Raw genomic sequence first — 22,627 nt, 5'->3', positions numbered from 1 at the left:
GCAGCGACTTCTACTTGTTGCATTATTTTTCACAAACACTGCTATCACAGATAGCTGAGTGGTCAGCACGCTGCTTTGGTGGCAGAGGAATGGAAAGGTGGCGAGTTCGAACGTCACCCGTAGACGGTATATAATTCAGTTAGCTTTTCTCATTTTGAAACGTGTTTCAGATATTTAATCATGAATCATTGTATTCTTATTTTACCTATTATTAATGTTTTCATTTCTTATTTTATTCATTATTGTTATTGTTTTTAATTTAGTTTAAAAATGTGCAGTGCAAATAGAAATCCTTATGTAATAATATATCTGCATGTCTTTATCATATATCATCTATAAATTCTCTCTTTATTTTTACTTTATTGCATATTTTATCATGCGCATAATTTCTCATAAACTGTCCAAAGTTTGAACCTCATTCTAAATTCAAAAATAAATAAAGAGAAAAACAAAAGACCAAGGGAGAGGAAGTTAAAAAAATATGAAGTTGGTTTTATTATATGGTGGATGGTGTATATAAAGAGAATTACGTAATTTAATTCTCTTTATATACTGTATTCCAAACCAATTTTATAAATCCTAATTTTCATACGATATAGAATCTGCAAATCTGTCAAACTGGTCGATACTCAGCCTGAAGTAATTAAAAAAACAAGTAATATACCCCCCCCCCAAAAAAATTTAAGTCAATTCCTACTTATGTCCACAAAGAAAATTTTTAAAAATACAAAAATAAATAAATAAAAATACAAACAGAATTTTTTTAAATTAAAAATTTTAAAAAATTTTTAATATGTGAAAAAGCTGTATTAACATCAAGTGTCATTCACTACAAGTTAAAAAAAATTGTATTTGAATTTAAATGGATGAATAAAAAGCATTTTATGTACTGAAAATTTGAACAAGATATAGGGAGAGTGAGAGCTAATAGTAGGAATTTAATAATTCCAAATATTCATTTCACAAACGAGGCAGTAAAAAAAAAAAAATCTCTTTAAACAGGTCGCTCTAAATAAATCTTACGGACCCTTTCTAGCCATTTTTTGCGGTTTTGCCTCTGCTTAATAATTGCACTTAATAGTAAAGTTTCAGCTATAAAAAAAAATCTGATTCGGACAACTTGCCGCAAACATACAGAAGCACAGCGAAGTAATAAGACACAGCTCTGTTGACGCTATATTACAGCATCGCGTTATTTTTGCGCAAAATAATTCTATTGGTTAAATGCACTCTTCGCAAACGTACTCGTTTGGACGCTTTTACGCTGGTAACGTAAAAGCGCATTCGTGAGCTACGTTTCGAGCGTACTCGTGTGGACAGGCCTTAATGTCTAACTCCTTAGCAAGCTCTTGAGTGGTTGCATACTGATCTTCTTCCACAAGTTCTTGCAGGTGGGCCTCAACATCAGTAGGCTGGCCAGAGCATTCTGCTTCTTGAATACCCTTGTTTCTGAACTTTCAGTACCAAACCTTCACAGTGTCATATGATACAACATTAGTACCTAAAACTGTACACATGATTTGGTGACATACTGTAGCTGACCTTTTGCAACAGAACTGGAAGTAAATGATAGTTCTAATCTGGTAGCATTATAGTTCCATTTCAGAACCTTGTACTTAATGGTAACAATACCTTTTTACAAATTTCACAATGCAGTGTTTTCAAATGCCAAAAATTGTTTGACAAAATATGATTAAACATGCCAACACAAATTGTTTACGCAGACAATATTTTCGGTGGTGAAAAACTTTTGTTAAACCTCAATACTTTCTCAGCATGATATCTGTCGAGATTTTAATATTTATTTTACAAATGCCAAAGAGCACTTAAGCCACTTAAGTTGACATGCTCTCGAGTACTTTTTAACAATGTTCTCTACTGAGAAAGCTATTTTAATATTTAACTAGTCATTAGGTACAGCTTTAATTTTTTTCAATATTTATTCAGTGCATGTGCCTTGGAAATTGTATTCCCAGAGTTCGCACGGTCCTTAAAAGTCCTTAGATTTTTTAGAATTGATTTTTGGTTCTTAATTTGGGCCAAACTCAGCAGAAGGTCCTTAATTTTAATCATCTGAAATTTCTGTCTGTTTTCACGACTGCCATTTTGAGTGTGAATTAGCATTTTAGAGGAATATTTTTGGCTATTCACTGACATACATGGTTATCTTTTGAATGGGTTCATGGGTTATAATTCATTTCTATTTCTAATATAAATGATGGGATACTCGAATTTCTAAGCAAGAAGTGAAACATAAGCATTTCGAAATTAATTTTTTTCTAATAAAGAGCTTTTAAACAACCTTTTTCGCTTTTGGAGATGTGAATTCTTTTATTAAATGGTTCTAAATTTGGCGACTAATCAACATTTTGGCAATTTTAAGATTGGTTTCCATAGAAAATTTTTAATTCCAAGATCTGAGAATTTTTTGACGATGTTTTTTTAAAACATCGTAACATTGATAAATTTCATTAACATTTCATTAATTAATATATTAAAATTATATTTAAAAAATAAGATTAAAAAACATATTTATTTTTCACTGTCATATTATAAAGTTTCATTTTGGCAACTTATTATACAATATTTTGACTCTGAAATATAAACAAGGTATAATGCTCTAAAGCATAATTTATGAAACAGCTCTTAGCAAAAGCAAAATTAGCTATGTAATTAATTAAAAAATGTCTTTTTAATTTTTCGTAGTAAGAGTTTTTCCAATGTAATTGTCTCAGGATATTCAAAATTCTCAGAATATGCATCGGTTTTCTGTATAAAATTTATTTTTCATTTTTCCCTCCCCCCCCTTTTTTTTCCCCAAAAAATATTTCTGTCTTTTTGCTATTACAGAGTTGGTAGGGATAATTTTTCTTTAGGATTTTGAACATTGCAGCTTGGAAGGTTTAAAAGGATTTGAAGGCAAGATTTATAGGCCCACGATTCGAGAAATATGTGACAAAATGAAAAATGTCTCCATGGTATCAACACGTAATGGATGTATTTTACAAAACATTTGAATGAATTTCTTACTTTTTGGAGAATGTCTGGAAGAACAATGAAAACATAATATTTGAATGTTTTACTTCTGATACTAGAATCTTAACATGTTTATCTTCCCTACTTGTCACTAGACTCAAGCATGGAAAATATCAAAAATGCTTCTAATCTTATCACACGGGCTTTCATAATAGAAAGGGAAATTTTTATTAATAAAGAAATTGAAAACTTGCAGTTTAGAAGATTCATCTAATATGTCTTAATGCATCATACACACAGCTGGCACTAGGCATTTTCCCACCTGATGTAATCTCTGGGTTCCTAAATTCTGCTGCCTAGTGCTTTTCTAAATTCTGCTTCCAATTCCTGCTCTAAATTTTAAAAGTTTTGCCATTCTAGAATTTATTGTTCACTGTGTCACTAAATTCTAAAAATTCTGCCACATCAGCTCTGTAACCGGCCTTTACCATATATATTTCATATTTTTTCTAAATGTTCATGTTACTTAGCCGCTTTTTCTATAAATCTAAATGCATTTAGTGTTTTTTAGAATAACATAATCCTTAATTAAATCCAAAAATTCTAAAATGAAAAAGAAATGTGTTGAAGAAAGAAACTGAATACATAAAGAAAATTATTCTTCGGAGATATGTGCAGTTATTATTATGTAAATTACTCAATTGTTTATTATTTCAGCCTTTACTATAATTTCACATTTCTATTTCCTCATATGATAGAGTTACTGAGCCAGATTAAATTAAAATTAAATTGTAGAATCTTTGACCACTACTCCACATTTTTAGTTTGAATTTGATTGTTCTTGTTTAATTACGTCACCGTGAGCTGTATTTGATTTTGTTAGTGTCAGAACATGCTTTTATGTTCTAAGTTCTTTTTAAATAAGAGACTTATTTAAACCTTTGTCTGATATTGTAGTTATTGTCAGACATAGCAATTAATATGCTTCACGTCTGTCGGGGAGGGGGGTTGGACTGTTTAACTCTTACCAGATCAAGTAAACCCTAACATTGTGGAGAGGTTGACAAATTAGGAGATAAAGCACGCAGAAACTAGCGAGAGCATTAGTTTGCATATTGAGACAAATTTCTAATTGTTAGAAAAGATGCTTAAAGAGAAGTAAATCAATATAAACTAGCCAAAATGTTTGGGAAGGCTTCAAATTAAAATGACTGATAAATATTTTGTTGAGTGTTGTTGTTACAAAACATAAATGTTTGTAGCTTTTAATGTGTAATTATCCTAATATCATTTAAGAATCAATGTCATAAATTAGATGTATTTTAAACTGTGAAAGTTTATTAGATTTTGATTTTAATAGGTCTTTTTTAACAAATATCGTTAAAAATAAAATTTAATAGTTGCCATGTAAATCGATAATAACTAAGGTTATCAAACTACCTAATTTAATTATTTATAACTAAATGCTTACCCTTAAAAATTATCTCTACATATTAAGGCAAGTTATTGCCTTTCATTAATACTCACTGTGGTCACAAGATAAAATACAAAGATGTAAAAATTCAAGTAAAACTTATTCTTTGCATCTAATGAGATTTAAAATACAAAATAACTTATCACCTCTAGTGCTTTAATGGCTTATTGGAACCTTAAAGTATATTAACTGGGTTACAACGCCTGGTAACCCAGTTAATATATTTTTAATATATGCAGTTTACTGGAACTCTACACGAACCTACGACACTAACCTGCATCAAATAGCGCCTGGCTAACTTTCAACACTTGCCAACCGTGTCTAGATCAGGTGAACTGTTCTAATCAGCAGATCTCTCTCTAGATAAGCAGCAGCGGTGACAAGATTCAATCTTTTGTTATGAATCATGATGATTATGATTTTACTTCTCATTTTAACGTATGCCATTTGACATAAAATCTACCTGCTATTTACTAAACCTCTAGACTGACCAAATATGTGGCAAGATGAGACATAAAAAAAAAATCAACATAAAGCTAACTATTAGTAAAATGTAAATGTCACTTATCTTCTTTCAAATAATATGTCCATCTATTATAAGTGTAAGATATTTAATGCTACTTGATAAATTGCTTATAGTTTATTTTATTCTCAAACTTATAATTATGTTAATTAATTCATGTTTAGTAATAATGCATACTACTTAGAAATCTATTTTATTTTTAGGATGGTATTACAAAAGTGAAATTCAGGCATAAATAATATTTTTAATTGAATTTATTCAGCTCCCATTTACTCATAGATCCATAATTTTTTCGATTAATGGTCCTTAAAAATACTTAATTTCTGCGTGCAGAAATGTGTACAAACCTTGATTTCAAAATCTTAGTGCAACAGCTGTAATTTGTTTCCACTTCAGCTTTGAAGTGGAAATTATGCTTTAAAAGCTAGGAGCTGCTCAACATTCGCAAGATGGATATTATTTGATATCAACCCAGTGACCTGTTGAAGCTGCTTGAACTGGTTACTTGTATTACAAACTGAGTAACTAAATGCTTAATGAAAAATAATAGCTCAAGTATTTTGTTAACAGCCATTTGTAAAAAATGAGGGTGAACATTGAATCCTGAAGTTTTTATTCATTGAAGATTTTTAATGAGACTTTTCACTGAAAAGAACTACAAAATGTTGGTTATTTTTTTTCTGACTTTTGTTTGTGTTGATTGAATGGCACAAATTGAAAATGATTGGATGGCAAATCCAGTTATTGTTAAACTTTTTTTTTTTTTTGTAAGATTTAATTAAATCCTAAAAGATTCTAAAAGTGTAAATTTTGTAAAGACATAATAGATATTTTAATTCCTTAGAGCTATATTCCAATCTTGGCAATGAATAACTGCTGCATACTTTATATCATACATGTGTATAATATGTTGTTCGAAGCCTTTTAAATATTCTGTTTCAGGTTAGCAGTTTTTAATCTAGCATTACCCAAATAATAATAATTATATTTTTTTATTTTTTATTTTTATTTTTTTCCCCCCCCAGTTTGCCATGCTGAAATGAATGCAATTATGAATTGTATAGGAAGAAATCTTAGTGACTGTATCATATACGTAAACAAGTTTCCATGTCCAGAATGTGCTAAACTAATCATTCAATCTGGTATTAAAAAAGTAATGTATATGGATCCAAAATTAGTGTTTGGGATTTATGATGAGACTTATCCATCAAGAAAGATGTTTGATTGTTCAGGAGTAACACATTGGTATGTAAAATTTATTACATTTCAGTGATTCTCAAATTATTTTTGATGCATGTTTCTGATGCTCTGTCTAATAAAATCAAGAAAAAAGAATTCATGATTTCACGCAAATAGTATTGTTGGGTGCGCACTGGTTCGTAATAGATTGAATGCACAAGTCCAATAGAAGGTTAATGAAATTTTTTCTAATCAAAATAAATATGCCAGAACGCTGAATTTTTCCTCAAAGATATTCATACAATGTCATAATATCACACAATGTAATCAGTAGCTATACTTTAAACTACTAAAATGTTAAATAGAACACAATCCACAGCACAGAGAAAGCTAATCCAATCAACAATAAGAAAAGCAGCTAGCAAAACAACTGAGCTGAGATGTTCTCTTTCTGGCATTTTATAGCTTTTTTTTAAAATTGACTGTGCGAGATACTTCTAGCAATTTCTCGCAAGCAAAAAGAGTAGAACAGGGTTGCCATGCTAACTGGAAAACCAGAAAAAGTCAGGGAATTTAAGTGTTTTAGTCAAAATCTGGAAAAGTCAGGGAATTTCATACAACGATCCCGCCAAAAAAGGCGAGTTTTGCACCGACGTCGGAAGAGATAACTTTTTTGGCGAATTGTGTATCACGTGAGTGTTATTCAGGCAGCTGGCATAGAGCCAGTTTTCGCAGCTCCAATTTGATTGTCTTTTTAGAAAGGCAAAGCAAGTTTCCCGCAACTTTTGGTTTCCAGTAACCTCGAGAATCGCATGTGCAGTGCGTGAACTAAAGAAAGTACCTGTTCTCGTATAAAACAAAATGGGTTTAATCCTAGTATACGGTACCATGAAGGTTAGAATCAAAAAATATGTATTGTAAAGAAGGAAAACCTCTCTGCAACAGACGTGGCTCCGTTCCATCATAGCGGGAAACAGCTGTGCATGCGCCAAAGCTCGAAACCAGTGTCGAAGTTCGAAGGTCACGTTATCAAGAGTTCATAAAATGAATGTCGTTTAAAATTTCTGTAAACTCTAAAGGAAAAGAAAATATTTTTTGCCGCAAGTAAATTAACTCATGGATTAGTTATTTTGAGGGGGGGGAATCTACGAAAATCCACTTTTTAAAATTATTGCGAAAAATCCAAGAAAAAACGTTCTTTGATAAAACGTTTCTTCTTGGATTTTTCGCAATAATTTAAAAACGGATTTTCGTAGTTTTCTTTTTTTGTTAAAGAACGTTTCTTCTTAACACGTGTTTCTCAATTTCCTGTACACATCGCGGAGAATGAAATTCTGTCCGCCAGGTTCCGTCGCCAAATCCCTTGGCAAATTTTCCCTCCGCTTTTTACATAGACGTTCTTTGGTTAGAATAATCTCCATGTATGGTACAGAGGGATTTGGCAACATGATGATGAGCAGTAAACGGGTCATTTTGTTCTTGGTGACAATTTTCAAAATCATGCGAAGGCCGCATCGTATACTAGGGTTTTACCGCAAAATCTTTTTTTTTTTTTCTTTTCTTTTTAATAAATACCTTGTCATTTTGCAGTAAAATAAAAAAATAGTAATCAATCATCTAGGATAACCAAGTGATATAACTATATTCACTAAAATATCGTTGATTATTCTAATTAAATTTTTAAGTAATTATCTTTATTTTTATGTTATTCATATCATTTAATGTTGCTTCTTCCCTCTAAATTTATTTATCATTAGTAAATAATATTTCCAAATTTCAGGAAATTTTCTCTCGCATAATCCTGAAATTAATTCTAACAGTATGATGACATCACGAAATTTAATGCACATATTTTTTCTTTATGTATGCTGCGAAACAAATATAAAATACCTCAATTTAGTAAAAAAATATCATTAAATAGATTTCTTTCATTCGTTTAGCTGCAGAATGTCTGCAAAAAAAAGCCTTATTTTATTCCAGATTTGGCAGATTCTAATCTCAATCTTCAGTGGAGAAAACAACTCCTATTATAATAATATTTGTGTTTTCAAGTGTTAAGGTGCCTTTTAAGAATACACCTCACACAAATTAAATTTACCTAAAATCTAACCTAACTTTTACCATTGCATTGTGATTTCTAAGAACCGGATTAGCCTCGTGTTGAACTGGGGATAATCATGAATAATAATTAAATAAAATGTACAGTTGTTATCCAATGTATATATTTTAAATTTTATTAAGTTTTTTAAGCGGAAAAGTAAACAAAATTATCAAACAAAGTGTACCAAGAATAATTAAGAATAAATGTCCTCTGCGATTTATTGAATAATTAAGTGAATTTGCTACACAGTACAAGTAATACCATAATTAATTTACCTCTTAGCCCAGCCAACGTACATTACGCGGATAGTCTGGAATTTTCTCGAAACATACCTGGAAAAGTCAGGGAATTTCATTCTCTTGTTTGAGTAGCAACCCTGGTAGAATTACAGTTATAGCTAACATAATTGTCAATTACATTTATACAAATTAAATATAAATTACCAAGATAAACTTTTATTCAATGTTAAATGCTTCTGCTCCTATATTTTTACTTTTTCTGACATAGCTTTCTCTTAAATATCTCGTTCTGCATTGCACGGGAAAATAAAACAATTTTAATTATAATTATACTAAAAATATCTATCTAAATACAAAATTCATAACACTGCCCCCTTCCCAAAGACTGCACATCCTGGGCAGTACAATCCCAGGGCAGGAAGCCATACTTATAATTAAAGCATCAATGTAATAATACACGTTACAATACAATAACAAACAACATAAACAGTAATTATGATAAGTAACATAACACAAATTAAATACTAAATCAATAAACGAGCGCACAAATTTTACAAATTTAGAAACAAAAAGGACCATGGTCTTTTGCTATTTTTATTATATACACTATGTAGTTTGGTCATAGTAAGGAGCTGGCCTATACTAATGAAAAACTTTAGGCTTAGAATTTGATGACTTATTCATCAAATTCTAAGCCTAAAGTTCTCTGGATCCGAACTAAGCCTAAAGTTCTCTGGATCTAACTATTCTAAGCCTAAAGTTCTCTGGATCCGAACTACAACGTCATTTAGCTGTTTAGGACTGTGTTAAAACCATCCCAAGGTGACTGTAGTTTAGAACAGTCTTTTCCGTCGAATCTGATTCCACAACCGCACCTTATCTCCTTCGTTGAATTAATGTCCTATCATTATGCGCTATCATGTCGTATCGGGTCTTCATCTTCTTCGTCGCCAAGTTGACCCACTATCATGCAAACTTGTGCATCACTTCAAACTGGGCCTGGAGATCTTGGATGTATTCCTCAGGCATGTATGGAGCATCCTCAGGCGCATCCGGAGGGCGACCAAAGAAGAGATTACACAGCAGACATAGGTCATCACCAAAGAGCATCTGAGATGGGTAGGGTCGTAGATAGCACTGCAGTAAGCCAGTAAAAACAGTGGTAACTTCTTGTCCTAGTCCTGTTGGTTTCTAGAATAATTAAGAATGCTTCGATTAAAGCCCTCTAACATGCCGTCTGACTGAGGATGTAAAGGTGTTGTTTGGATTGTGTCAATGCCGAATAGCTTGCAGAGTTCTTTAATTACAGCCTAGGTAAAATTCCGTCCTTGATCGGAATGTAACCAAAGAGGTACTCCGAACCTGGAAATCCAGTGTTGTATCATTACATTTGCTACTGTGACAGCCTCTTAATCAGGAATAGGATATCCTTCAGGCCACTTGGTGAAGTAATCAATGACAGCAAGGTGGAATTTGTTGCCATCAGCAGTTCGTGGCAGAGGCTCCAAGATGTCAAAGGCGATATGTTCAAAAGGCTGCCTCGGCTGTGTTTCTTTGGTCCTTTCTGACCTTCACAGGCATCGCAAGATTGGGACCACTTTTGCACATCATCCTCTCCATTAATCCAGTAGAAGCACTTATGGATTCCATTATTCCAGAGGGGCCTACTGTAGGCTGCTATGTAATTCTTTAAGGATATTCAAGATCTAGGAAGTATCAGCTGCCATCGGAACACCTTCTCATCATCTGATTTGAATTTTCGGTACAAGACGCCATTTGGAATGGGGAGTGAATTCCAGAGAACACAGTATTGTTTTGTCGTCGGACTATAAATTGAAATGTCCTGCCAGGTAGGTTTTCTGTTTGAGGACACCATTAAATCAATTATGAGTTTAATATTGCCCTCTCCCAGCTGGTCTTTCCTGACTTCTTTGTCACTCCATGGGTCTTGATCAGCCGTTGATGTTGTAATTTGTCGTGCGATGGATTAAGCAGTTCGTATTTCGCTTCAACCCTGGAGCAATATCGGTAGCTTTCCTGGCAAGGTCTTCTAGACAGGGCGTCGGCGTTTCTGTGTGATGATCCCTTCCGATGACATAGTGATGTCATATTCCTGGAGTCTCTGTATCCACCTGTCTATTTGACCCTCAGGATTCTTGAAATCTTAAAGCCAGGTCAATGATACATAATCCATGCTGAGTAGGAATTTTCTGCCTTAGAGATAATGATGGAAATGTTGTACTGCTTTAACTATGACGAGCAACTTTTTCCTGGTGGAACAGTAATTCCTCTTAGTACTCCACAGTAATTCGGTTTAGGCAGCACTTGCTCCAGTAAGCCAAAATGCATTCTTGGAACAAAACAGTTCCGACACTTTCGTTGCTCACATCCATGTCGAGAATAAATGGTTTGTCAAGTTGAAGGTTGTGTCAGGATTGGAGCAGATGTTAAAGCTTCCTCCAGGTTCTTAAATGCATCCTCACATACTCGATGGGTCAACGAGGTGCTGTGGTTTCTAGTACTGCTTTCTGGCTGTTACAGTTCTTGTATATGCTATGATGCCGTAGCAGAAATTTCTATTTTCGTCTACAGATCCAGGAAGTAAAAATTCTGTTTTTTCTGGTATTGTTATATTGTCTTGAGCTATGATTTTGTGGATAGATTTCACTCCTTCATCATTAAATCTGAATAGGGCTATGTCCTCAGAGACAGAACGCAGTTCGTTATTTTTAAAGTCTAAGGAAAAATTGTATTTCCTTAGAAAGTCCAATCCAAGTATGCAAGCATCTGTAAGCTCTGCCACATATGCTGTGTGATGGTAGGCAGCACTTCCAAATGTTATTTTAATGTTTAATTTTCCATCAATGTTGATTTTATCATTAGACACAATCTGTAGGGTAATGCAGGGTGACGTCCAGATGAGATAACCTTTCAGTTGCATCTGATGATATTTTTGAATGATGGTAACATTGGCTCCTGTGTCGCTGGTCATACTGAAAGGAACTCCATTATGAAAAGTCCATTACTGCTGCCATTCACTGCAGAAACCTGAAGTGCTTTAAAACGGGAATTTTCATTTTCTGGCAACTGCCCTGTAAGATGCCACTAATTAGTTTCCCTCTTTTCTTGATAGGCATTGTCTCAACTTCCATGCCCTGGGGTGTTCTGCAGCTCCGTCAAATGTGACTTTCACCAGCAGAGTTCCAACACTTTAGGTTAGCTTTCTTGTCACCAATATTCCATCTCAAGGCATTCAGTTGTCTGGTTAAATCGTCTAGATGAGCAGCCCTTTGATCCTCTGGCTAATGGACTAGAGCAGTTCTGATTGGGTGGCAGTCTCTACGAGTTGCTTTTTGGGCTGCCTCGAATTTCATGGCGTACACTAGAGCGCGTTTTAAATGTTTGACATCCACCATTTGCAGAGCTTTGTGTATTTCAAGATCACAGATGCCGTCGATGAAGTATTGCAGGGACAGGATTTCCCTTGTTTCTGTTGGGTACTCCGAAAAGGCGAGATGAGACAGCCTTTCAACATTAGCAGACATTCCTGTAGAGTTTCCTTGGGCGTTTGTTGACAGGATTTTAATTGTAGCCTGCTGTAGTCTTTTAAACACTTCTCCCCAAAGTGCGGCTCGATCGCGCCAGACAGAGCTTCGACATCTAAGACTTTTGTTTTCAGGAAGAGTCTGAAGGATATCCACTGCATCTGCTCTCAAAGAAGCGACAAGATGACAGGCCTTAGCTTAGATTCCATCCATTCACTTCTGCCACCATAGAAAATAGTGTTTTATATACTTGCCAAGAGGTCTTCTCATCATATGTGAATAACTTCAGGGGCGAACGAGCACGCATGTGTAAAAGTTTAAAACCATCAGAATTGCTTCCAGCCGTTCCTACAAATTTCTTTAAGGTATCAACTTCTTGGCGAATGCAGGAACCCTGTCATCAATTTGTTGTTACAGGGCAGACTCCCTCTCTTCTATTTGTTTTTTGACAGAAGAAACATTTTCTTCAATTTGTCCAATTTATTTTCAACCACATCTTTTCTGTTTTTCGTAGCTTCAAATTTGTTTTCTGTGATGCAGGTAATTTCCCTTTTTATTTTTTCTTGACCTGCTTCAATCTTTCTTGAATGCCTTTCATCTCCTCTCTAACTAATTTTTGACCAGCTTCTATCTTTCCTTTAACTGATACTTGACTAGCTTTCATCTCTTCCTCAACAAAATTTTTCATTTCTTCTTTAAATGCAGCATCAACTGTCTTAACTGCTCTTCCATTGCTCTTGTTATTGGCATTCAATCCCACTTCTGACACCAAAAATTGTTACATGTGTACGGATTCGTAATAGATTGAATGCACAAGTCTGATTATTCTAATCAAAATAAGTACAGGACAAAGTCCGAGATCCAGACTCGTCGGGACTTCTTCATTTCCGGATATTAGATCATCAGTTTAAATGCAGTAAGATAGCATGTAGAAATTATAAAATTGAAAATATAAGATCGTGATTTACGAAATAATGAAGCATCTATGATCTAAAGGGTATCCAAATTTGCAAAAATATTTGTTTGCTTTATTAAACATTTCTTTGAATGTAAATTGTTCAAGTCGTTTCGTCTTTTGCGCTTATACTTTCTTTTCAGTTCTACAGACAGGTATAATTTCTTGTTCAGTTGCAACGTCCTGCTGTTCAAGTCTTGTATTTGCTGTGTCAAGAATGCCAACTAACTTGTCAATAGAATTTTTTTCATTTTCAATAACCTCTCTTTCACTTTCTTCATGTGTTAATTGACTGATGATTGGAGCATTGTTATCACAATGAGAAACTTATATCATCTTCATTTATTACTTTCATTTATTATTATTCATTAAAAATTAACCTTTGGTTTAATTCATTTTGTTAAAAATCCATTAATTTGAAAATTTAACCTTTGGTGTGCGATATCCGAAAACCTTCACGTTCGTGGCTATCATCCTCATCATGAAATATGCTTGGCCCTAAATTCTGCCAAGCAGTTTTTAAATTATCTGGAGATACATACTCCCACGATCTTGCAATGCTCCACAAAGCAGGTTTTACACTACAATGTTTAAAAAACTCTTGAGTAGTCTTGCCATAATTCCAGATGTGTAACATGGATTTAAAAAATTCTACTTTATATTTGCATTTTCAGCACACACACTGTTCTGATAGCCATAGATGGATGTACAATTTGGTGGAAAGAATAATATGGATACATTACCTTTCACTAAAATTTTAAGTGAAGTATGAGCCGAAGAGTTGTGTACAACCAGGACAATTTTTGCATCATCAACCAGTTTTGTTGGTGGCTTTAAGGTCCAGATCTTGGACTTTGTACTGTTTAACAGAACGGTGGATTTTTCCTTAGAGATATTCTCACAATATCATACAATATAATCAGTAGCTATGTTTTAAACTACTACAGCCTTAAATAGAAAGCTAATCCGATCAACAATAATGACAGCATTTAACTAAACAACTGAGCTAAAATGCTCTCTCTCTCTCTCTGGCATTTTATAGCTTTTTTAAAATCGGTCACACAAGATATTTCTGGAAAGGAAGAAGAGTAGAGTTACGGCTACAGCTAAGATAGTAGTCAATTAAGTTATTCTAATTAAATATAAATTTACGAAATAAACTTTTATTCAATTCATGTGCTGTAGTATTTTTACTTTTTCCAAAGTAGCTTTCTTTTAAAATACGTTTCATGCTGCATTGTACAGGGAAATAAAACAATTTTAATTATAATTCTATTAGAAATATCTAAATACAAAATTCATAACAGTATTATTTATATTTATTACTGTGCACTTACTAAAATTATTTTAATACATACACACTCTTTTGCAGAAAATTGAAGCACCATGAAGGAAGTGGTTGTTTTTGATGAAATTGAATATGTGTATAGCTCATACACAGATAATAAAATTATTAAAAAATCAAGGTACTTGTTTGCGACTCACAATCACCCATTGAATGTTTGAATTAGTAGTTGGCCGGTCAAGTGAAGGAGTGATAGAAGTTCCTAATGTCATCCTGCAACATGTTCTGCCAGGCATTCATCAGTTGTCACTCCAGATCTGTGATGTTTTGTAGTGCCCAAATCTGGCGGCGTACTATGCCCCAGACATGCTCGATTGGTAAAAGGTCTGGTAACATTGCTGGCCAAGGAAGAGTATCAACTGCACAAAGGCAATCCAGAGATATGCGAGCGGCCTGGCATTATCTTGTTGGAAAATGGCCCCGTGATGACGTGTCATGAAGGGTAATACAACTGGCCGCAGGATGGTATCACCATATCATTGAGCTGTTAAAGATGTATGGAGGATGACTAAAGATGACCTGCTGTCATAAGAAATAGAGCCCCACACCGGGGGTTATGACTGTATGCCTTTGTAAAACAAAAGCTGATTGGAACTATTGGCTGTCTCCTCTCCAGACACAAACAGGGTGGTCATCTGTTTCAAGAGTGAAGCGGGATTCATCACTGTACACTAAACGATGCCAGTCTGATGGCAGCCATGATCGTTTGCGACACCACTCTAGACAACTCCGCCAATGTTGTAGGGTCGAAGGTGAACGTCTTAAAAGCGTCTGTGAGCGTAATCCCACTTCAGACAAGCGCCGGGAGATGGTGGACAGTACCACAGGAGGTATAGACGTGGCTGTAGTGCGTTGAATAGTCGACAGTGATACCGTTAGGGCGGTTCGGGCCTGGTGAACAGTTATCCTATTTTGCCTCTCATTTGTGCTCCTTAGCCAGGGTTGCCACGCTACCTGGAGAACCGGGAAAAGTCAGGGAATTCGAAAATTGACCAAAATATTCAGGGAAAAGTCAGGGAATTTAAGTATTTTTGTCAAAATCTGGAAAAGTCAGGGAAGTTCATACAACGATCCCGCCAAAAGAAGCGATTTTTGCGCCGACGTCGGAAGAGGTAACTTTTTTGGCGAATTATGTATCACGTGAGTGTCATTCGGGTAGCTGGCATAGAGCCAATTTTCGCAGTTCCAATTTGATTGTCTTTTAGAAAGGCAAAGCAACTTTCCCGCAACTTTTGGTTTCCAATATTTTCGAGAATCGCATGTGAAATGCATGAACTAAAGAAAGTACCTGTTCTCGTATAAAACAAAATGGGTTTAATCCTAGTATACGGTACCATGGAGGTTAGAATCAAAGAATATGTATTGTAAAGAAGGAAAACCTCTCTGCAACAGACGTGGCTGTGGCTCCGTTCCATCATAGAGGGAAAACAGCTGTGCATGTCTGATATATCTGTCGCCAAAGCTCGAAACTGGTGTCGAAGTTCGAAGGTCATATTATCAAGAGTTCATAAAATGAATATAGTTTAAAATTTCTTTAACCACTTGCGCTAAAAAGACGTGCCACACACATCAAGATGCTTTTGTCTCAAACCGTGAGCGACGTGAACACCACGTCGATAAGCATTTATCGCAAAAATGAAAATAACGTGGTGCACACGTCGCCTAACAACGAGATTGTTTATTTCTCGAGTTACAGCTCTGGATTGCACTCGCAGATGCGGAGCGGCGTAAATGAGATACTTTACAGCTTGTTATATTGTAGCGCACGGCACCGCAACCGTGAAGTTTAGTCTTAGCGAAAGTGGTTAAACTCTAAAGGAAAAGAAAATATTTTTTGGCGCAAGTAAATTAATTCATGGATTAGTTATTTTCAGGGAAAAAAAAAACTACGAAAATCCGTTTTTTAAATTATTGCGAAAAATCCAAGAAAAAAAATCTTTTTAAACCTTTTTTTTTTTTTTTTTTTAATAAATACCTTGCCATTTTGCAGTAAAATAAAAAAAATAGTATCAGTCATCTAGGCTAGCCATGTAATATAACTATATTCGCTAAAATATCGTTGATTATTCTAATTCAATTTTTAAGTAATTACTTTTATGTTATTCGTATAATTTAATGTTGCTTCTTCCCTCTAAATTTATTTATTATTAGTAAATAATATTTCCAAATTTCAGGAAATTTTCTCTGGCATAATCCTGAAATTAATTATAGCAGTATGATGACATACCATCACGAAATTTAATGCACATATTTTTTCCTTATGTATGCTACGAAATAAATATAAAATAGCTCAATTTATTAAAATAGATTTCTTTCTTTCGTTTAGCTGCAGAATGTCTGCAAAAAAAGCCTTATTTTATTCCAGATTGGGAAGATTCTAATCTCAATCTTCAGTGGAGAAAACAACAACTATTATAATTATATTTGTGTTTTCAAGTGTTAAGGTGCCTTTTAAGAACATCCTCATGCAAATTAAATTTACCTAAAATCTAACCTAACTATTTAGCATTGCGTTATGATTTATAAGGACCGGATTAGCCTCGTGTTGAACTGGTGATGATCATGAGTAATAATTGAATAAAACATACATTTGTTATCCAATATATATATCTTAACTTTTATTAAGTTTCTTAAGTGGAAAACTAAACAAAATTATCAAACAAAGTATACCAAGAATAATTAAGAATAAATGTCCTCTGGGAGTTATTGAATAATTAAGTGAATTTGCTACACAATACAAGTAATACCATAATTAATTTACCTCTTAGCACAGCCAACGTACATTACGCGGATAGACTGGAATTTTCTTGAAACACACCTGGAAAACCTGGAAAAGTCAGGGAATTTCATTCTCCTGTTTGAGTGGCAACCCTGCTTAGCCTTCCAGAGCCATCATTTTGTTGGCAATTTTCTTTGTAGCAACCATTGCTGCCAACAATTTTGCACAGCTGTGTCTGTATGCTGCAGGTGGCAGCCTATTGCTCGGTATGACCACCCTAGCTTTACGCAATCCTACAATGCGACCACGTTCGAAGTCGTTTAGTTAGCTGTAAGGTCTTCCATATCGTCGTAATGGCATCTTTTGTTCCTTCTTTACGGAGATACAACGGCAGCAACAAAAAAAGATAAATTTTCCGCCTCTGTTAATGGTTTTATACTTTGCAAATTGCACACTAGAAATGCACGCTATGATCGCAGTTCCTGTTCATTTGCATGTTCGATCAAGATGTTTTTGCATACCGAATTTCGTCACAATCGCAAAAGCCCTTCTTGGTGCTTCGATTCCCCCCCCCCGAAAAAAAGAGTGTATAAGATAAAATTTTAACTTTTCTAACTTCCCAGCATTTTGTTTTAGTTTGCTAATTTTCCTATTAAAAATAGCAACATGCCTTTAATTCATCATCCTGAAGTGTTTCATCGCTGAATTAGAAATTCATAGAATGTATTCCTAATGATGAAGCATAAGGTTACAGAATAATAAAAAATAAATTGTTCCTACTCTGTCCATTAACATTTCTTTGCATATCTGAGTAAAAAAATCAGATTAATGCTATTAGAACATCTTCTATTATGAAACATTTTAACTAATTATAACATGAACAATCACTTCTAAAGTATACTCTAAAATTTAAAATCATATGCTTATGCTGTGCTTAAAATATAGAATTGTTTTTCACAAATACTTTTTTTTATCATTATTAAAAAAAAAAAAAAAAAACTCCATTGTCATTTTATCTCTCATAGTTTGAATTTATTTAATGTTTAACTTTTTTTTTTTTCCAATATCAAATCAATTTGGATTTTGTACTGATTCTAGATATGTTGACATCATGTTTTATTGTGTTTGAGGACTTTCAGTATTTGTTTTTTGCAAAGACAAATACTGTCTTACTATACTCTTAAGTATAAATGAGTTATAAATTTCCAAAAAGTTACTTGGAATTAAAACAACTGGTTCTTAAAATACTGTTACTGATCTGCTGAAAAAGAGACACAATTTGTTTTCTCTATAGGTATATTATGATAACCATTTAATTTTGTGGTTTCAGTATACTTTTTAATTTACTATTCTGTTTTTATTTCGATTAAGAAAAAAAAATTTTTTAATTACTTTATATTTGGTTTGATTTATAGTTTGTGAAATAAAACTAATTTTAATTTCTTTCAGTCGTTTTGTACCATCTGTAAAAAAAGTGACGATAGATATTCAGACACCTTCAAAAATTCCGGTCTTCATTGAAAAGTGAAGTAAATACAAAGCACAGTCTTGAAAGTCACTGTCTACCAAATTGTTATATGTCTTAAACAAGCTGTTAAAAGTTTCATTTTTAAAAATGTTTAATAGTTATGTATATTATATTTTATCTTTACACTAATTCATTGAAGATATGTATTTTAATGACTTTATTAAACATCATTTTTATTATTTTTACCATCTTGGTGTAATGTGTTTGTTTTTAAAATCCATTGCACAAAATTTTCTAACATCAGCATTCTACGCTGACAGTTCAGAATTTTTGTAGCATTTTCACAGAATATCTCCATTGTCGTTGTTCATCACTTCATAAAATTAACCTAGAGAAGTGTGCTTGTCCCAAAGAACTTAGTCATCTTTGAATTCTTTTCCAAAATTATTAATGGTTTTCACCAAACTACCAAAAATATTTTTGGAGTAATATATCAGTCTTTGGAGTCCAAAAACTGATGTATAAGCAGTGTATTATGCCTTTCATTTTTATGGCTCTTGTGCTTGGGGACATGTTCTTGCAAAGAAGGGTAACAAAAGAAATCCAAGAAATCTTCAATGGAGAATTCTATGTATTATTAAGCCCCATTCACATGCAACTCTGTTTTGCATAGGCTAAAGATATGTATTGTACATAGATGTTCTTTGAACAAGCACCCTTTGTATTACGGAGAAAAGTGGATATGAAGCAGTTTCGTGTTCAGGACTGTTCAGGTGCACATCATCTTCCATCTCTTAATTCTTAAGCCACTACGAGGAATGATGTCCAAACATGAATTTGATTGCCAGATTTCTAACGTTTGTTTACATGTTTTTTGACATTGCTTACTATTGCTGTAGAACGCTATCAGAGTTTTTGTTATGGCATCTCTGGATAATAAAATTCTGTCCATTTGCTCATAAAAATTGAAAGTAATTTTACCACCGGCTCCAGATATTCTTGGGCCTTGGTACCCTCCAAATCGATGAAATTACCGATTTATATTACGCCCGAAAGGGCTTTTCTTTAACATTTTGTGTGTTACTCTTATTTATTAAATATATTCTTCACACTTAAAACATAAAATTCAATTGAACAGCAATATCTTGAAATAATTTTAAAAGAGCATATCTTTAGAATTTCCTATACAGTCTCACATGCTGGAGATATTTTTTTTTCCCCTTTGCTGTGTTGCCATTGCTCGCTTTGAAATCGTTGAGTTTCTTAATCAAAAACTCATAAATGCTTTACAAAAAATGAAATAGATAATAAAACAAATTCCAAATTTGGACTTACAGATGCCCGTATTCGGGTGGAGACACACTTTATTCAAAATTTGATGGCTCTAGGTACCTTTGTTTTATTACAATGCGCGAAACATACATACATACATTTATGCAGCTTCTTCATTATTTAATTTCTTTAACTATAATACAGGACGATAATATTTGGTGGCAACAATTTGAAAAGTAAAACGCCACAACATGCAAAAACGAAATTAACAGCCCTTCTGAGCTAATGTCCTTTGGGCTACCCTTACTACTCTGAAGAGAAATTTGAAATGATCTGACTGTAATAAATCATATAAAATGGCTTTTAAAAATTTTGACAGCACTTTAACCCGTTCTGGCATGCTACCTTTTAAAGTTGGAGTTTTAATTTAAAAAAAAAAAAAAAAAAATGGTAGGTAGTCTAATTAGGCCTAGAGGAGTACACAAGTAAAACTTTGTGAAAATAGCACTTATCTTTTAATTTTGTGGGTGTGCCCAAAGTGGACGCACTGATTGAATAGAGCTTCGAAAAGAGTGCTGAAACGAGCATTGTTGTCAATGAACTGACCAATGAGATGCGGAGAAACAAAGAATACAGACTCTCAGTTGTCCTAGATTATCGGTGAGCTTGGTCTGGGTACAATCTAGGGTTTGCCGTTTGATTTAGGCAAGATTTCAAATTAGAAATTTGAAACTAATATAGAATAAGGAGATTAGCATACAGCCAAAAAAATAACATAGAAATTTCTTTTCAAACAATTCCTTTTATACCCTAAAAAAATCTGGAAGATTTCTTTGAAAAATGAGGGTCTTAAAAAACTAAACATGGCTAAAATATATGGGCTGATTTGTGTTGAGCTGCCATCTACTATAAATAAAGAAGGTTCAGAGTAACCTATAAATCCTTTTTCATTCAATTTTTCTGTGCGTACAGAAAGGAATTTTTAGGTGTGTCCAGAAAGGACACACTGGGCCGCAAAGGGTTAAATGCCATATCCCCCTCAGTGTGCTCCGGCAATGCTTTGTTCACTGCCTAGTTCTTATACGCTCATTACGGCTCTTGAAGCCAGAGCAGAATCGTAACTGAATTCAGAATTCTTAAAAGGGAAATTAATTGATGAATTTAACAAGAGGGTTGAAAATAGTTCATCAGATTCAAAGGCATTTAAAGCCAAGACAAAGAGAGAAAAGTTTTGCTCATACTGTCATAAAAATAATTTTAAATCAGAGTGTCATCATCTAAAATCGAAACAAAAAAAAATGAACCGCGCCAAACTCAAAGAAAACACGCCAAGCAAAGAATGCGTGTAACATCGGGATGAATCAACAAGAAACAAAAATTAAAACACCGGAAATCGAATCCAGATGGAATGCCTTCGCTCTGTCTGCTGACAAAATCATACATCAATCGCCGGAGAGTTTTATTTTCGACAGCGGAGCAAGTAGCCACCTGGTAAATAACAAGAAATAAGCCCATAAATTCGTCAGATATTATAACTGCGAATAGGCAATGTATTAAATCAGCGGTGATTGGAACTGTACGTTTTAAAACATTAAATGCTAAACAAAAAATAGTAACTGAAGTTCTCTTATCGGAAGTTTTTTACTCTCCTGAATTAGAAACGAATTTAATCTCAATTAAGAAAATAACGGAAAAAGGACTTTCGGTTCTGTTTGAAGGAAATAAAGGTATGATCGCAAAAGGAGATCAGATTATTCTAGAATGTCATGCAACTAATAATCTTTACCAAATTAAGCCAATCGACAGGAATAATGAACCATCAGCTCATGTAACATTTCAGTGTAAAAATGAGAAATGCCTTCAAATTTGGCATAGACGCTTTGGTCACAGAAACGATGACGCAATCAAGCAACTTGTAAACAAAGATCTCGTTGAAGGAATTAAACTAGATAATTGTAAACATGATACCAAATGCATTCAATGCATAAAATGTAAATTAACTGAATTCCCGTATCCCAAAGAATCGAAATTCAGATCATCTAAACCGCTCGAACTCGTTCACACTGATGTTTTAGGATCAGTACAAACACCGTCTGTCAGTGGATATCTGTATTTCTTAACTTTTATTGATGATTACAGCAGGTTCACAAAGATTTACCTAATGAAAAAGAAAATTGAAGTAATTTGTAAATAATAAACTAAAATAATTTATTGCTTTTACAAACAATAAATTCGGAGAAAGGTAACAACGCTAAGAAAATTCCTCCATGAAGGCCCTTCCATTAGGCAGATAGCCCTCGAAACTTTGCCATAATCACACACACAAAACGCTAAGAAGTGATAACGATTAGAAAGTCCTCCACGAAGGCATCCCTCAGTTTAGACAGATAGCCCTCGTGTACTTTGCCATAATTTAATAATTCCAATCCCAAGTGATAATGGCAGTAAGTAAGGAACTTGAAGAATATCTTATAAAACATGGTATAAATCAGCAGCTTACTGTACCGTATTCTCCAGCACAAAATGGAGTCAGTGAACGCAAAAATAGGTCTTTGATGGAGATGACAAGATGTCTTTTAGCTGACTCAGGTCAACCTCACAGATACTTGGCAAAAGCAGTGCATACTACAAATTATTTGCAGAATCGTATGCCTACAAAACCAAATGCAAAAACGCCATACGAATTATGGAATAACAAGAAACCCAACCTCTATGATCTGAAGACTTTCGGGTGCAAGGCTTTTGCTTACATCCATAAATCTGAAAGGGGTAAACTGGATGATACTGCTATAGATGGAATACTCGTCGGCTACAACAGCAGAAGTAAAGCT

General features: G+C 33.9%; 1 protein-coding gene across 2 annotated transcripts in view; it reads left to right on the top strand.

The window, feature by feature from the left end:
- The window catches only part of LOC118194048 (deoxycytidylate deaminase), a 43,038-nt gene extending 24,266 nt beyond the window's left edge, over positions 1 to 18,772 (top strand). The window contains exons 6-7 of one of the 2 annotated variants that reach the window (XM_035365235.2): positions 5,999 to 6,218; positions 18,506 to 18,772. In XM_035365235.2, coding sequence (XP_035221126.1) covers positions 5,999 to 6,218; positions 18,506 to 18,584 — 299 coding nt within the window. In that variant the 3' untranslated portion in view covers positions 18,585 to 18,772. The remainder of the gene's footprint in view (positions 1 to 5,998; positions 6,219 to 18,505) is intronic. The other variant, XM_085825377.1, reaches the window with a different exon arrangement.
- Positions 18,773 to 22,627: the final 3,855 nt, after the last annotated feature.

This window comes from Stegodyphus dumicola, chromosome 10 (genome assembly GCF_044657685.1).
Source record: "Stegodyphus dumicola isolate Sdum_Otavi_A_Nest chromosome 10, ASM4465768v1".
Lineage (NCBI taxonomy): Eukaryota > Metazoa > Arthropoda > Arachnida > Araneae > Eresidae > Stegodyphus > Stegodyphus dumicola.
The sequence above is the reverse complement of the archived record's forward strand: the minus strand, read 5'-3'. Positions and strand labels throughout refer to the sequence as shown.